Below are 17046 nucleotides of genomic sequence, written 5' to 3'. Positions count from 1 at the left end.
AACTGCTATGTTTATTAAAAAAAAAGGGTTAATCCTAGAGGGACCTGGCACCCAGACCACTTCATTAAGCTGAAGTGGTCTGGGTGCCTAGAGTGGTCCTTTAAATATGGCTTTATTACATTCTACTTATCTCCTCCCAGTGATAGTGTATGATTTTTCCTATAGAAAACCCATGGTTTAACTTATGCTTTCTAAGGGGCACACATTTAGAATGAAAGCTGGTGTTACCCCCTATATGTTCTTTGGTTGCAATGTTGGGGAGTCACTATATCAAATGATCTGTCAGCAATAGACCAAGTAACGCAATGTGCTCTGCATTGCTTGCCAGGCATAGTCTGTGCACTTTGTATGACCATGAGGGAGCAATGGAAAATATGTGCATGGCAGAAATACAATTCTCTGCTGCGTAGGCACGATCTTTCGATCACTTTGATGCAGTCAAGTTCTATGTCTGTGTATTCATTAAAGATTATTTTACTAGTTAGCCTTAATTCGTACTAGGTTCTGATTTGGGATTAATATGAACTTTTGCATTGAGGCGATCATCGCAGAAAAAAAAAGATTTGGCTTATTATAGCTATGAAATCAGTATGAGCTTTTCTGCATTATTTTTAGTAAAGAGTTGCTTAAAGGCACACTCAATTTAGAAAAAAACTATTAGAACACAATATCCAAACAAGAAACAAAATACACGCAAGTAGTATTTTTTTTAAATTGTTTTCCTTGGGGGTATATCTGCAGCATATGCAAGTCCTCACCTTCTTCCCCAGCTCAGACTTTCTCATCGGTGCCAAGCATTGACCAGCCAGAGGCTGCTAATGAGAAGTCTTGCAGACTAGTTTGTCATGTGTGCAGCTGTCCAGTCACACACTTTTCAGTGAGCTGTTTTACAGAAGAAAAACCTTCATACATAAAGTACTTCAGAAAGCTTGGAGTGATTTCTATGTTTGGAGTGTTCCATTTATCATATTACAAAGTGTCTGGAATGGTCTGGACTGGTCATCAGGTATATCCATCTCACAACACAGTGACAAGTTACTAGCACCAGAAAGTGTTTTGCTTGAATAAAACTGGGATATCTCACCACACTTGTGTTACTTAAAGGAACACAATAGGGTCAGGAATACAAACATTTAGAAAATTTACCATTGCCATGTGGGTCCGCCGGTGCTGGCTCTGCTCACGATCCGCCTCCTTGGCTGACATCATCCAAATTGATTATTTCAGCCAATTACACTGTTTTTCCATTGTCAATTATGATGATCTCAGCCAAGGAGGCAGGTCGGGAATGGAGCCAAACGCCACCTGGCCAATCAGCATCTCTATGAGGAAAGTTCAGCCCCTACGTGCAGAGTGTTCAGCACTGGCCCAGGAAGCACCTCTAGTGGCCGTCTGAGGAGTAGCCACTAGAGGTTTTCCTAGGCTGTAATGTAAACACTGCCTTTTCTCAGAAAAGGCAGTGTTTACAGCAAAAGGGCTGCAGATACTCACTATCCTCATCAGGACAACTACAATAAGCTTTAGTTATTATGGTACTAGTATCCCTTGAAAGTGGCTCTGTCACCTAATTTCTGATTTATTTTTCTTGAAAAGTAGGGACTACTTTGTCTTATATATTTCTCCTACACTTGACAATTGTGACTCCACTTCTTTGTCAAGCTAACATAGGGTGAAGCTTACTTTTAGCTCCACCCTTTGTCAAGATTGCCAAGTGTAAGAGCAATACATAAGACAAAGTAGTCCCTCCTTTCAGTGGCCTACTTATAGCATTTGGCACCCGTCCCCAACTTTAAAATGTAAAAAACACCTGCAATTTAAAAAAAAAAAAGTTTTCCCCCTCCACAGCTCATCCATGTGTCTCATTCCCCATTCATAGCCTCTCCGTGTGTCCCATTTCCACTCTTCCCAGCCCCTCCATGTGTCCCATCCTGCCTCCCTAGCCTCTCATGTGTCCCATTTCCTCCTGTCACGGGTGGTGGTCCAAAGACCAGGACCCCTGTATGCCTGATGATGGTTGGAGTCACAGCGTGGAAACTGGTGCTGAGCACCAGCGTTTGTGCGGCCATATACCAGGGCCCTGATGCAGCTTCTGCGGATCCCAGGTGCTAGATGATATGCAGATATGTATCCAGTACAGAAACAAGGCAAGACTAGAACAGGCACCAAAATAGAAAACAAGACAAGACTGGAAGAACCCAGAACCGGAAAAAAAACTATTAGAACACAATATCCAAACAAGAAACAAAATACACGCAAGTAGTATTTTTTTTAAATTGTTTTCCTTGGGGGTATATCTGCAGCATATGCAAGTCCTCACCTTCTTCCCCAGCTCAGACTTTCTCATCGGTGCCAAGCATTGACCAGCCAGAGGCTGCTAATGAGAAGTCTTGCAGACTAGTTTGTCATGTGTGCAGCTGTCCAGTCACACACTTTTCAGTGAGCTGTTTTACAGAAGAAAAACCTTCATACATAAAGTACTTCAGAAAGCTTGGAGTGATTTCTATGTTTGGAGTGTTCCATTTATCATATTACAAAGTGTCTGGAATGGTCTGGACTGGTCATCAGGTATATCCATCTCACAACACAGTGACAAGTTACTAGCACCAGAAAGTGTTTTGCTTGAATAAAACTGGGATATCTCACCACACTTGTGTTACTTAAAGGAACACAATAGGGTCAGGAATACAAACATTTAGAAAATTTACCATTGCCATGTGGGTCCGCCGGTGCTGGCTCTGCTCACGATCCGCCTCCTTGGCTGACATCATCCAAATTGATTATTTCAGCCAATTACACTGTTTTTCCATTGTCAATTATGATGATCTCAGCCAAGGAGGCAGGTCGGGAATGGAGCCAAACGCCACCTGGCCAATCAGCATCTCTATGAGGAAAGTTCAGCCCCTACGTGCAGAGTGTTCAGCACTGGCCCAGGAAGCACCTCTAGTGGCCGTCTGAGGAGTAGCCACTAGAGGTTTTCCTAGGCTGTAATGTAAACACTGCCTTTTCTCAGAAAAGGCAGTGTTTACAGCAAAAGGGCTGCAGATACTCACTATCCTCATCAGGACAACTACAATAAGCTTTAGTTATTATGGTACTAGTATCCCTTGAAAGTGGCTCTGTCACCTAATTTCTGATTTATTTTTCTTGAAAAGTAGGGACTACTTTGTCTTATATATTTCTCCTACACTTGACAATTGTGACTCCACTTCTTTGTCAAGCTAACATAGGGTGAAGCTTACTTTTAGCTCCACCCTTTGTCAAGATTGCCAAGTGTAAGAGCAATACATAAGACAAAGTAGTCCCTCCTTTCAGTGGCCTACTTATAGCATTTGGCACCCGTCCCCAACTTTAAAATGTAAAAAACACCTGCAATTTAAAAAAAAAAAAGTTTTCCCCCTCCACAGCTCATCCATGTGTCTCATTCCCCATTCATAGCCTCTCCGTGTGTCCCATTTCCACTCTTCCCAGCCCCTCCATGTGTCCCATCCTGCCTCCCTAGCCTCTCATGTGTCCCATTTCCTCCTGTCACGGGTGGTGGTCCAAAGACCAGGACCCCTGTATGCCTGATGATGGTTGGAGTCACAGCGTGGAAACTGGTGCTGAGCACCAGCGTTTGTGCGGCCATATACCAGGGCCCTGATGCAGCTTCTGCGGATCCCAGGTGCTAGATGATATGCAGATATGTATCCAGTACAGAAACAAGGCAAGACTAGAACAGGCACCAAAATAGAAAACAAGACAAGACTGGAAGAACCCAGAACCGGAGCAGGACCGAAAGCAGAACCCAGAACATATACATAATACATGAGGGAAACATTAACAGAACATGGGCAGGACAGGACAGGACTGTACATGAACTAGGAATACAAGATAAAACAAGACAAGAGATACAAGGCAAAAAAAGAGGAGACATAACAAAGTACTATATATGTAAAATATTGGAGATTTAGACATACATAAATGGCCAAGATGTATGCAGCCCACCACTGCGCCAAAGTACTCCAATTACGGTGGGTCCTAACTGCCTAGATATGCATGACTAAATAAACAATAAAACACACACAGTACGTACCTGCAAAGAAAGGAGCAGAGGTAATGAGACCACTGTTTGCAGACTGAAGCAAAAAGGATTAACCCCTTAAGGACACATGACGTGTGACATGTCATGATTCCCTTTTATTCCAAAAGTTTGGTCCTTAAGGGGTTAAATGGCATGGGTGTGGCAACAAAAAACAAACATTTAAAAGAATCCAGGAGCCTGGGAATTCCAGGTTTCCAGCATAAAGAAAACCAGACATAGAATAGAAAACCAGAAAAACTAAAATAGAATTGTAAAAACAAATACTGGATACCAGAAGCCAAGGCCAGACATCTCCGCAGAAAGAAACAGGATGGGATACCTCCCTCCTTAGCCCCTCCATGTGTCCATTCCCCCTCCCTAGCCTCTCTATGTGTCCCATTTCCCCCCTCCCCAGCCTCTCAATCTGTCCCATTTCCCTCCTCCCCAGTCCCTCCATGTGTCCCATTCCCCCTTCCCAGCCTCTCCACCCCTTAACTTTTCCATGTGCCCCATTTCCCCCTCCTTAACCTCTCTATGTGTCCCATTTCCCCAGTCGTTTCATGTTTCCCATTTACCATTTTCCCAAACTCCTGAAGAGTAGTGGCTGAACACACACATGCTTCAGTTATCTTAAGCTTTTATATTGTTTAACTCTGATTAATTTATGTTTTATGTTCTATGCCAAAACTCTTGCTTATAGCCCTACTGTATTGATCTCTACCTGGTGTTGTGCTATTTAACCACATACTACAGGGGCCTCTCTTGGGTGTCTTCAAACTTTATTGATATCTCAGCAACCCAACTCATTGCAAATAAAATGCTTTGGCCTCCTTATATATCTTTGAGCGGGCACATTTAACCCATTCGACTTTTCTTTTAATTCTATTACTTTAGGCTAAAGTCACTCCAGTTCTCAAAGAGTTGTTTTCATGGTGGACTCAATACATGTTTTCAGTTTTTCTGCTCTAGACCATGAGATTTAACTCTTACTATATTAAACTTTAAAAATGTGCTGTCTACTCGTTCTGCCATGCAACTGTACTACTATACATTTTTGAAAACGTTTGCTATAGCTGTTGTGGCTCTGAAACTCAGCTTGTATATCAATGCCCAACCAAAAATAAAGAATAAAAAAAACAAAAACATAAAAAAAAGTTAAACCTTATCTGTAAGACAGTGCCGGTTGAAACTCCGGGTTCTGACCTCCCTCCTCCACCTGACGTCAGCAAGGGCCTTGTTCAGTTCAGTCAAATGATTCTCATAGAGAAACCTGTGATCGGACCATTTTGCCGGCTCAGAGCGTGCACATGCAAAGGGAGGGAGTTTCAATAATATTTTTTTTTTAAAGTAATTCAGGGAGGCGAGAAGGACCACACAGAGAGAGGGATGGGAGAGCGAGCTGTTTTGGGAGAAGATTGTTATGTCTGCCAGTATGCAGTGTGCTCTAATGATGACAAACTTTATTTATGCATAGAATTGACATTTGGCATTGCAAAAGTCACATGTGCCGGTGGTGTAACTAGCCCTCAGCACACATCTGCAAATATCTGAACGAGCAGCATTTCAAGCAGAAACACTACACATTCAGACTCCTACCACCATGACCACTTCAAATAATTTGTCTAGTACTATCCTGCTTGGCTACAGAAGACAAACATACCAGGCTGGTTAAGGAGATCCAGCTACCTCCCTAGCTGGACCATGGCTGCAGAGCTGTGGGTGGGCCCATAACTGTCTCGAGCCTTTAGTCGGTGACTAATGTCACAGACAACTCGTGCTTGCAGGACTTTTCACAGGAAGCTCCCTTCCTATGGAATAGCCTGTCTACCCCCTTCAGACTCTCCCCTAATCTTCAATCCTTTAATAAGTGCCTTGGGGGGCGGAGCCTGACAGATGAACAGAGCGGTCGCACTTCAGACTAGCTCCGGGCCAAACAGCCCCAAATCAGTTCAAAAACTGCAATTACCTGCACAGTGCCAGCCCCAGCAGAAGGGGTACACCATGGAGAAGAAGCCAAATCGCGACCCTGAACAAACCTGGCGACCGCAACCAGGGGATAGACCTGAGGCCTACTTGCGGCCTACTCAAGAGGCATGGGGGAGACGGCCGATCCCCCAGCCGACTGCAGCCCACTTTGCTGGAGGTCTCCCCGGAACACCATCTCCCCCCCCCCCCCCGGGCCGGTGGAGGTTATCCCGGCAACCAAAGCATGCAACCCAAGACGGAGATACCAACCTAGATTTCTCAACACCGCAGGGCCATCGACACCCAACATGGCGGAAGCCACGTGGGCCCCAGCACCCGAGCCCTGCCTGCTCCCATTGTCGGACAGGTTAGACCGGCTATTTGCTGACTTCTGGGCCAAGATAACCAACCGTGGGGGAACCCCGGGAGAAGCCTCATCAGCATCAGCCCCAAGGGACTCCACACAGAAGCCCGCAGCACAGATATGGACCCGGAGAGGGACCTGGGCAGCAGGGAGAAGGAGGCGGGAAGCCCGACGCAAGCTCCAGCAATCCTATACTCGACCACGGGTGAGTCGCCTAAACCCTCAACAGGGACTCATCCAGGGGCTACCCCTGCACCACTCCTCCCCCATGCACACAGTTCCATCTGTGAGATACCACGCCGGAGGGCCCAGTCGGAACAGCTCCCTTACAGCCACACGGGATCACACGGGAATCCCCAATACTCACCGCCCAACTGCGACGGAAAAGGGCCGGTTCCACGCCGTAGACCAGGGATACCTCCTAGTGGCAGCTCCAGCACCATCATGACACCAAGAGCAACAGGGGCCGATCCATCAAACAGGCTCACACACCAACATGGATCCAGGCCTCTCAGAGATACCGGCCTGCCACTGACAGGCGTCGGCTAAGCACCCCCAGGCGGACACTCTGATCCTAGGCTCGCTCGAGCTATTTCCCGGGACTGACGTGATGCACCATCCCCGGCAACGACCCAACCCATGATACACATTAAGCCCTGACACACTCCAGCGCCCACAATATGCCATTTATTCTACTCTAATAAGCCTGTGTAAATTGTTATAATTTATCTGTTGTGGTTCTTTACCAATCTTGCCCCACTCATTGAGCACCTGTCAATAGGTATCTCCTCACTTGAATAGACATTACTACAAGCCCATGATCTGACACACATTAACGATTACACATACCTGCAACTTACAGGTCTAGAATCAAGCTACGACTCATGGGCATAACGCCCTTACACTAATCTGGTATCTGTAACCAGTGCCTGCGCCTCAAACGTTAGTCTGGCGACTTAATACTAGCACTGTGTCGCTCCAACGTGTATAATCAATACAAAAATGTGAAGCTTTCAATGTGATCAGTAGGCTTAGCCTGATAACATCCTGTTTAAAATATGTTTTTGTCAAACGACTTGTAAAACTAAAAAATGAGGCATTCATATTTCGGAGAAATGATCCTGCTAGCATCAACACACGAATTAGTTTATTCATATAGAAATGTTAATCTGTTTAATGTGTGATCTAAGAAAATCTCTTTTCCTCTAACCTTTAAAATTGTGCACAGTTTATTCTCATGCCATGTAATGTTTTGCTATTGAAAGGCTCCCTACAGCTGTTGTGGCGTAGCAAGCCAATTTGTTCAAATCTTGCACAAACAAAAAGAAAGAATTAAAAAAAAAAAAAGTAAGTGCCTTAAAACCCATCTCTTTAGGAAAGCTTATGGCCTCCCAGAGTAACCTCTACCTTACACACCTGTCTCTTGCTCTCTCCTAAAGGGCAGCACTTTACTCTCTCCTCCAGCTCTGCTGCACTCCCACCTTATTTGATTGCTATTCCCTTTCCCGTTATGTGTTTTATACCCCACCTTCTTTAGACTGTAAGCTCGTTTGAGCAGGGTCCTCTTCAACCTATTGTTCCTGTAAGTTTTCTTGTAATTGTCCTATCTATAGTTAAATCCCCTCTCTCATAATATTGTAAAGCGCTACAGAATCTGTTGGCGCTATATAAATGGCAATAATAATAATGTGCCCCGATTGGGTATTTATCTCTCTTTTTTTACCTATAACCAGTTGTGACCACATTTCCCAACCAAGTGTCCTGTTTCCATTCATCTCCGTTGAATACTTTTTGTGATAATTAAACTTGTGCTCTGAAGAAAATTTTTTTGCCAATCCATTTTTTACAAAATTAACTTTAGTTCGGGATCTCCAACACTCATTCATTTGACGGTTCGTCTCATCCCTGAAAAATAATCTGACACCAATTCAGCTAAACAAAAAATGATGCGCAAATTGTCCTTTCAGGGTACTGTAAAATACATACATAATATAAATATTGTGATGCGTTTTCCAGCCATTTGGTTCACATATCAAGTGATATGTGAAAAAGTAACCAATAGAGAAACTATAATGTATATTTATATATTGTTTATGTTTATTAAATATATAAATATAGTTTTTTGTTTACTGCTTCTTTCCCCCCTCCCTCCCCCCCCCCCCCCCCCCTTCTATTGGTCACTTCTCACTTGTATTTAAAAAAAAACAACATTTAGAGGCTGTTCTCAGCCATCAATCATCTATCCCCCCATCTAGCATCTCTCTTTTTGGTGTAATCAGCAGAACTCTGATTCACGAACAAAACAAACATTCTCTTTCATATGGCTCTTTGGAGAAACAGAATTCAGCTAAACCACCAATTTTAAATTTGGACAAACCGAATGCACCTTTTTGAAGCACTTGTGCTGAGACCCTGAGATAACCTGGAACAGTCAGAAGGTGATTAATAGAAGTTGTGTTCCTGCACATTGCTGGAGCAGAATGTATGCTCTTTCTCAGAGTGGCATTAGGTTGCATTCTAGACATACTGCAGATTGTCTGAAAGAGATTATCATGCATACAGTGGTAGGATCTGAAAACTGATCAGCCCAGAGTCTTACCTCTATAGTTTCAGGATACACGAGAATAACGTAACTGTATACCTAGTTTCTGACCTGCACTGCAAACGCAACTACAATCTGGGAAAGAAATTCTTAGACATTTTGTTAATGAAGGTTAAAGGTACACTATAGGCACCCAGACCACTTCAACTCATTGAATTGATCTGGATGCAGTGTCCCATGTCACTTAAACTTGCAGTGGTAATTAGAAACATAGAATGTGACGGCAGATAAGAACCGTTTGGCTCATCTAGTCTGCTGAATTTTCTTAATACTTTTATTAGTGCCTTATCTTAAAGCGGCACTGTCATGGCCGCATCCGTTTGTTTTTTTATCCCCTCTCCCGACCCCACTACATTTAATTGCCCCCCTAGTCACTCCTAAATGCCCCCAGACCTTCATATTACCTATTTTTCCATCTTTATTTTATGCTCAGACCTAAGTCCCGGGCGCCGCCATTTTTGTGTGGTCAAATGAAGTCCCTGTGGGATACGTCATCTGCCCACACTAGATAGCTCTATGAAATTCCCACTCATGCCCAGTTAAACACTTGGGCATTCGCTATTGTCCAAAATTCGGACGGGAAATTTGTCTATTCATTCATTTGTCAGAAAGACATCTACTTTCTGACGAGTGTCTACTAAACAGTGAGCACCTATTGCTCCCCCAGGCCCCCAACAGTTTACTAGACATGCTCCTACTTGCAATATAGCGAGTAGGAGCAGATTAATTACTAATAGAGATGTCCCGAACAGTTCGCCGGGAACTGTTCTCCGGCGAATATAGCCTGTTCACGGTCGCTGCGGCGGGTGAACATATGCGATGTTCAGTCCGCCCCCTATTCGTCATGGAGGTGGGAGGGTCTGCTGCTGATTGGCTGGAATGTGTCTGCTGACTGTGAGGTAGAGGGTCAAAGTTTATTCAATGATGATGAATAGGGGGCGGACCGAACATCGCATATGTTCGCCCGCTGCAGCGACCGCGAACAAGCTATGTTCGCCGGCGAACAGTTCCCGGCGAACTGTTCGGGACATCTCTAATTACTAATACTAAGTACTTTTTACTAAGTATTTGAAAAAAGGCAAACACTGCCTTTTCAGAGAAAAATCTTATCATACATACACTGATAGGATCTGAAAACCGATCAGCCCCGAGTCTTACCTCTATAGTTTCAGGATACACTAGAATAACTGTAACTGTATAACTAGTTTCTGACCTGCACTGCAAACGCAACTACAATCTGTGAAAGCAACTCTTAGACATTTTGTTAATGAAGGTTAAAGGTGCACTATAGGCACCCAGACCACTTCAACTCATTGAAGTGTTTACATCAAGGCAGTGTTTACATTGCCCCCTAGGGACACCTTCAAGAGGCCACAGGAGGTGCTTCCTGGGGCAGTGCTGCCATTCATCGTCTCCACGCTCTGCATGGGGACGCTGAATTTTCCTCATAGAAAATCATTGATTTAATGCATCTCTATGCTGATTGGCTAAAACAGCATTTGGCACCACCCCTGTCCCGTCTCCTTGCCGATTTTATCCGTTTGTCTAAAAATCTGCAATCATGTCGCCAAGGAGACGGATCAGGGGCAGGCAGACCTGCCAGCGCTGGAAATTGGGTGAATTTTCACATTTTCTAAAGGGGGTTAATGGGGGATTGGGGGGGGGGGGCAAGCCACCTAAATTGTGGCTTTAACACTATAGGGTCAGGAATATATGTTTGTGTTCCTGATCCTATAGTGTTCCTTTAAGTCTAGGATAGCCTTATGCCTATCCCTCGCATGCTTAAACTCCTTAACTGTGTTAACCTCTACCACTTCAGCTGTAAGGCTATTCCACGCGTCCAGTGCACTCCTCCTGCTGGGTCACTCGAATCTTGCGCCCACCTAGGCTGATGCGCTCTAGACGACTGCCTAAGTCGCCTATAAAACGTGCCGGCCCTGTGTGGATGGTTATTGATGGTAGATCGAGTGCTAGTGAGCAGCACTGTAAGTGCTCCCTAGCGCCTGGGAACATGGCTGGCAGCACACTAGAAATAAAAGAGGGGCGGCCGCGGCGCAAACTTGATAGATCACAAAGATCCTAAAGCCAGAGGGCCGGTGCCCCCCTTTAAGTAGCGTCCTAGGCGGCCACCTAATTGGCCTATAGGAAGCACTGGCCCCGCATGGGTTGAGGGTACATCTCACTGTAGTAGCCAGCCAATGACTGAGTTTGCCACTACACAGTGTTCGATATGCCACAAGAATGTGAAGAGATGGTGGCAGTGGGCACTTTTTCCCTACATAAGTAAACACAGTATAACCGCAATAATGTTTATGCTAGATATGTGCAGACTAAAGATGGAAAAAGGAAAAGGTCACATAGCATTATTTTTCTTGTGACCACCTTCAGCCTACCCCACAATATTTAACTAGAGATGATAGGGGTAGAACCAGAATAAAGGCTGAGAGTGATGCAGCTAGAATATAGCATAGAATTCAAAGCTGCCTACATGACAAGCATTGCTAAGGCACTCAGGGAAAAATGGCCTAGAATCGTGTTGCACATCACTGGAGGCCTCCTCTCAGTATGACAAATTCAATAATAGATAGTTAACAAGAGTCTTATAGCTCAATGCTTTTCCAACTTTATTAGTCTGTTTGCGCCAATTATTATAAAAGAGAATATCTCTTTGTAAACATTTATTATAATTGATAAGCCGTCTGATGATTATCCCCTTAAGGACAGAGCTTCAGAAGCTTGTCTTTCACTTAATGACAACGGCATTTTTTGCTATTTGCGTTCAACTGCAATTTACATTTTACTAATTTATTGCACCGACACATATTATATACCGTTTTTTAAAGGACAGAAAGGGCTTTAATTTGATGTAACACATATATATATAAATGCTTATTTATTATAAAATAAATACAGAAATATGCAAAAAAATTAATTTTTGTGTGTTTTTTTTTACAGTTTTTGCAATAATAATGTGTACATAATTAGTGCAGGTTAAGGAAAGTAATTAAAAATAAATTCATTTAGTTGTTCTGAATTACAGAATATATAATGTGTCTGGGATTTTCAGTTTTTTTTTGGTAGTTACAGGTCACAAAGCACAAGGAGTAAAATAAACTTTTTATGTGGAGCGATTTTAGAATTTGGTATGTTTGTCTTGTAAGCCTAATAGCCATAAAAGAAAACAAAATTGCCACACAAAAGTATATATTTATATAAAGTAGACACCACAGGCTATTTACCTAAGGTTGTTTTGACACTTTCTACGTAGCCATTTTACCGCCAACCTCTGCTAAATATTGGAGTAAAATTGTGTTTTTTGGGGGTTTTCGCACACAAACTTATAACAAAGAACTTCTCATGTGTATTTTGTAAAGTTGGTGTGTGCTATTCCTGTACAAAGTTTTATTATGTGTTCAGTTACTTCTGCTGAGTACAACGGTACCCCCATTGTATGTCTTTGGCACTATTTCGTGAAGCTACAGTGCCATATAGCAGACCTGTCCTTTTCAGTATTCACAGTAGAATTTTGAGAGACGGATTTAATGAGCCTATGCTTCCATTTGGGGTATTATAGTAGTTTGACTGTTCAAAAAAACCCCACAAAGGCCTACCATTTGTAAAAGTAGACACTCCAGGGTATCACGTAAGGTGCATATTGTGCCTTAACATGCCCCCATTTTTTTACCATTACATGCCAAAGTATGTGGTAAAAAATAATTTTGTGCATATTTTACATACGGATTGCATTTTTGCTGGGCATTTTGTATATTTCATGTGTGCCACTAAGTTCAAACCCCCCAAATTATGCTCAGCTAAGTCTTCTGAGTAAAAGGACACCCCCATTGTATGTCTATGGCACTATTTCGTGAAGCTACAGTGCCATACAGGAGACCTGTCCTTTTCAGTATTCACAGTAGAATTTTGAGAGACGGATTTAATGAGCCTATGCTTCCATTTGGGGTATTATAACAGTTTGACTGTTCAAAACACCCCACAAAGGCCTACCATTTGTAAAAGAAGACACTCCAGGGTATCTCATAAGGTGCATATTGTGCCTTAACATGCCCCGATTTTTTTACCATTACATGCCAAAGTATGTGGTAAAAAATAATTTTGTGCATTTTTTACATACGGATTGCATTTTTGCTGGGCATTTTGTATATTTCATGTGTGCCACTAAGTTCAAACCCCCCAAATTATGCTCAGCTAAGTCTTCTGAGTAAAAGGACACCCCCATTGTATGTCTATGGCACTATTTTGTGAAGCTACAGTGCCATATAGGAGACCAAGCCATATCAGTTTTGACCGAACTTTGAATTTTGACGCCGGGCCTATGTGCAATTTCCAAGCATCTTTGCAGGTTTTAATTTCAAACTACCCCACAAAGGCCTACCATTTCTTAAAGTAGACACCCCAGGGTATTTCAAAAGGCATATTTTGAACCTTAGCGTGGGATCATTTTTCCGCTAGCGTGTACCAGGTGTAGTGGTTATAAGCGTTTTTTTTCTGCCTTTTTGACACACAAAGTGAGTTTGCACAGTATATTTTGCAAACCTTATGTGTACTACCACTGTATAATACTTCATATGTTGCTCAGCTATGTCTGCTGAGTACAAAAATACCCCCGTATGTACCTTTGCCAGGTATATGTGGACATCGGAGGGGCACATTTGGGACACAGCCATTCCATTTTTTTTCAAATTTTGAATTTTTACGCTGTGCCCATGTCCCATTTTAGAGTATTTTACCAGGCTATATAATCCAAATACCCCATAAAGCCATACCATTTCTTGAAGAAGACATCCCAGGGTATTTCAAAAGGCATATTTTGAACCTTAGCATGGGATCATTTTTCCGCTAGCTTGTACCAGGTGTAGTGGTAATGAGCGTTATTAAATGTATTTTTTTACTTTTTAAAACTTTTTTTACTTTTTAAAACTATTTTTTAAACTTTTGTTTTGATTATTCATTTTTTTAAAGTTTCCTAAACTTTCGTAAAACTTTTTTTTACAGATTTAACATTTTTCTAAGCTTTTTTTTTTACGTTAACCCCTAACTAGCAGTAAGCAGCACTAACAGTAAATTCCCCATTTTCCCATAACTCCCACCCACCCCAGCTAGCAAAATATTTAATTATACAATATTTAAATTAGTTAATTAAATAAATTTAACCCCTGAGGGTTAAAAAATAAATAAAAGTTAATCGTCAGGGGTTAAAAAAAAAAATTAGAACAGTATAATACTGTGATCTGTATTTTGATCACTGTAGGCAGTGATCGACTGGCAGGGAAGGAGTTAATTTTTATTTGGACTGGGTAAAGGGTTTATTTTTTTAAATTTTTTACTTAAATGTTATTAAAACTTTTTTTTAACTTAATTTTTTAACTTTTTAAAGCTTATTTTTAAACTTTTTTTAACGTTAACCCCTAGTTAGTGTAATACTAAATCCCCCAATTCCCCACTAACTTCCACCCTCCCCAGCTAGCTAAATTTATAATTTTAAAATATTTAAATTAATTAATAAAATAAATTGAACCCCTGAGGGTTAAAAAAAAAAAGAATTAACCCTCAGGGGTTTAAAAAAAAAAATCAGATCTTAGTAAAATGTAATCCCTGCCAATTGATCACTGTAGTCAGTGATCAATTGGCAGGGAAGGGGTTAATTTTTTATTAAAATGGGTAAAGGGGGGGTAAAGGGGGGTGGGATTTTAATTTTACTATGTTTTCTTTCCACCAGGGGGCAGGATCACTGAAGATCCGTCTCCCTGCACTTCACACAGAACCAGGAAGTGCAGGGAGGCGGAGGTGAGTATACACAGCACATGTGCCCGCTCAGACATGCTGTCAGAGCAGGCACATGTACTAGGGCAGCCCGATCCGGTGCTCCCGGTCTGCCTCTAATGCAGAGGCAGACCGGAGCACCATTAACCCCGCGATCGCCGCGATTGCGGCGATCTGGGGTTAATTTTAACGGGTGACGGACGAGGTCCGTCACTCGTCATTAACGCATTCCCCTGAGTGACGGACCTCGTCCGTCACTCGTCGTTAAGGGGTTAAGTTATGCCAAAGAAAATTGTAATGGAACAATTTGAAATGGACCTTCCCATTCACTGTTTATTTCTGTTTCCCTGAAACTGATTCTTATCGTACACTGTATCATAATCATTAAAACCAATGTCACCATCAACCAGTTCTATTCTTCCTGACAACTTCTGTTCATGTTCTTTCCATCAGTAGCCTATCACTTTGTAGTGCTGACATTTTCTTGTCCTGCCTCTCCGCCAATGAATGGTGGCTTACTCGAGAACAACTCAATGTCACATCATATAAAGTTTACTACATGTGAGGTAGCTCACTCAGAACACCTGATGGCTGTTTCCTTACTTGAGCCTTTTAAAGTTCAGTGTCTGTCCTGGTGACAATATCCTGGTCATCACCTGCAATAGAGGAGGTACATGAAGTACTGTGAGATAAACCAGTACATGTCTAGTTTAACTCAATGCAGTCTTCAAGTCATATGACGATCCATGTAATGGTTCAAACTCCCAGGAGCTTGTGTAGTTATCCTCCAGTTCAAGCCAAAGCCCAACAATGTGGGGACCATAGGGTGACTTTGGTATACAATCTTTTCAGGCTTTTTAGAGGAAGTGTTGACTCTCAAATTTTTTTACAATATGTCTTTATAAATAAACTTTGCTCTTCATTTTGTTTATTAAACAGATCTCTAATTCAGATAATTTGTGGGAACACATTGTGGAGCAATCTTGTGACAGAGTTACACCAGAGATGAGGGCTCTTGCGCTGGATATAGGATGGAAACAACTCTTCTTCACCAACAAACTACAACTGCAATTACAACTCCGGAGGATGAAGAAAAGACAGGAAGAGAATCAAGATCTTGTGGACTAATTTGATCCACTATTGCCAAAGATGCCTATGAAGAAAGATAGTGTGTCCTACTACATATAACTTACACAATGTAACAACCCCATATAGTCTTCTACTATAATCATTCCCCACTACTCAAATGCCATTTTGTTTCTCTAAAAACTAAGGATATGGACTATGTATGCCTGAAAATGGAACTGGAGTTTTTAATTGACTTCCAGTTTTTAGTTTTTTATTTTCTTTGCTGTAATTTTAATGTTTTTCTTAGCATACGACATATACTGTTAGCCTTTTTCTGTACTGACCTGTAATACCTAAGATAATGCACGTTGTGCCTTAAAGTCCAATGACATTAAGCTCTTGGATAGAGATTTATATATATGTGGGTACTATGCTTTCTGTTTATAATGTAACAGATGATCACTTTGCCCACTAAAAAAGTCAAAAGCCAAAATTGTATTGTTTACCATTGTTTATATTTTTATATTTGTTTAATGTTACTGCTTCTCATGGGACACATGATGATGCTATGTGTGCCATGTCTGAACACAGCAAACAGGATGAATGTTGTTTCCCTGTTACGTGTTAAGTACATTCTCTCATCCTGTTCGCTTATTGAGGGTGATTGGATTAGAAACACAATTTGTTTTCTTAAAATACATTTTCTCAATAATTTTTATTAAAGATGGAATAAAAGTTATGTTTTATTTGTTAACAGATCCACAGTCTTTTCTTCTTGTTTACAAACCGTTATGGTCACACATTCTTTGTACTAACTGCATATAGTTATGGTCACACTTTTTTTAATGCTAAATACATTAACTTATGGTTACGCATTCTTTGTGCAAAATGCATACTGTTATGGTTATGTATTCTTCACGCATACTGTTTTGGTTACATTTTTCTTCTGCCAAAAGCATACTGTTATTCCTTGCTATTGGTTCATGTTAACTTGGTTATCCTTTTATAGTTTCTGCATGAATATAATTATGGGTACATATTCTTGGTTCTGCATTAATGAAGCCAGGGCCCATTTAAGAGCCCATTGGGCCTGGTGCTGACAATTACGATTGGCCTGATTACAAAACCTTATCGACAGAAACCACTAAAATAGTCATACCTTCTAAGCATCATGATGCTAGTGCAGGTGGTGCTGGAAAGAAACTC

At 41.8% G+C, this 17046-nt stretch overlaps 1 protein-coding gene across 2 annotated transcripts in view; it reads left to right on the top strand.

The window, feature by feature from the left end:
- FBXO36 (F-box protein 36) overlaps positions 1–16664 on the top strand; it is a 62633-nt gene extending 45969 nt beyond the window's left edge. For both annotated transcript variants that reach the window (XM_063442304.1, XM_063442303.1), the window contains exon 4: positions 15712–16664. In XM_063442304.1, coding sequence (XP_063298374.1) covers positions 15712–15900 — 189 coding nt within the window. In that variant the 3' untranslated portion in view covers positions 15901–16664. The remainder of the gene's footprint in view (positions 1–15711) is intronic.
- Positions 16665–17046: the final 382 nt, after the last annotated feature.

Source organism: Pelobates fuscus, chromosome 2 (assembly GCF_036172605.1).
Source record: "Pelobates fuscus isolate aPelFus1 chromosome 2, aPelFus1.pri, whole genome shotgun sequence".
Classification (NCBI taxonomy): Eukaryota; Metazoa; Chordata; class Amphibia; order Anura; family Pelobatidae; genus Pelobates; species Pelobates fuscus.
This window is presented reverse-complemented; position numbering and strand designations above follow the sequence as displayed.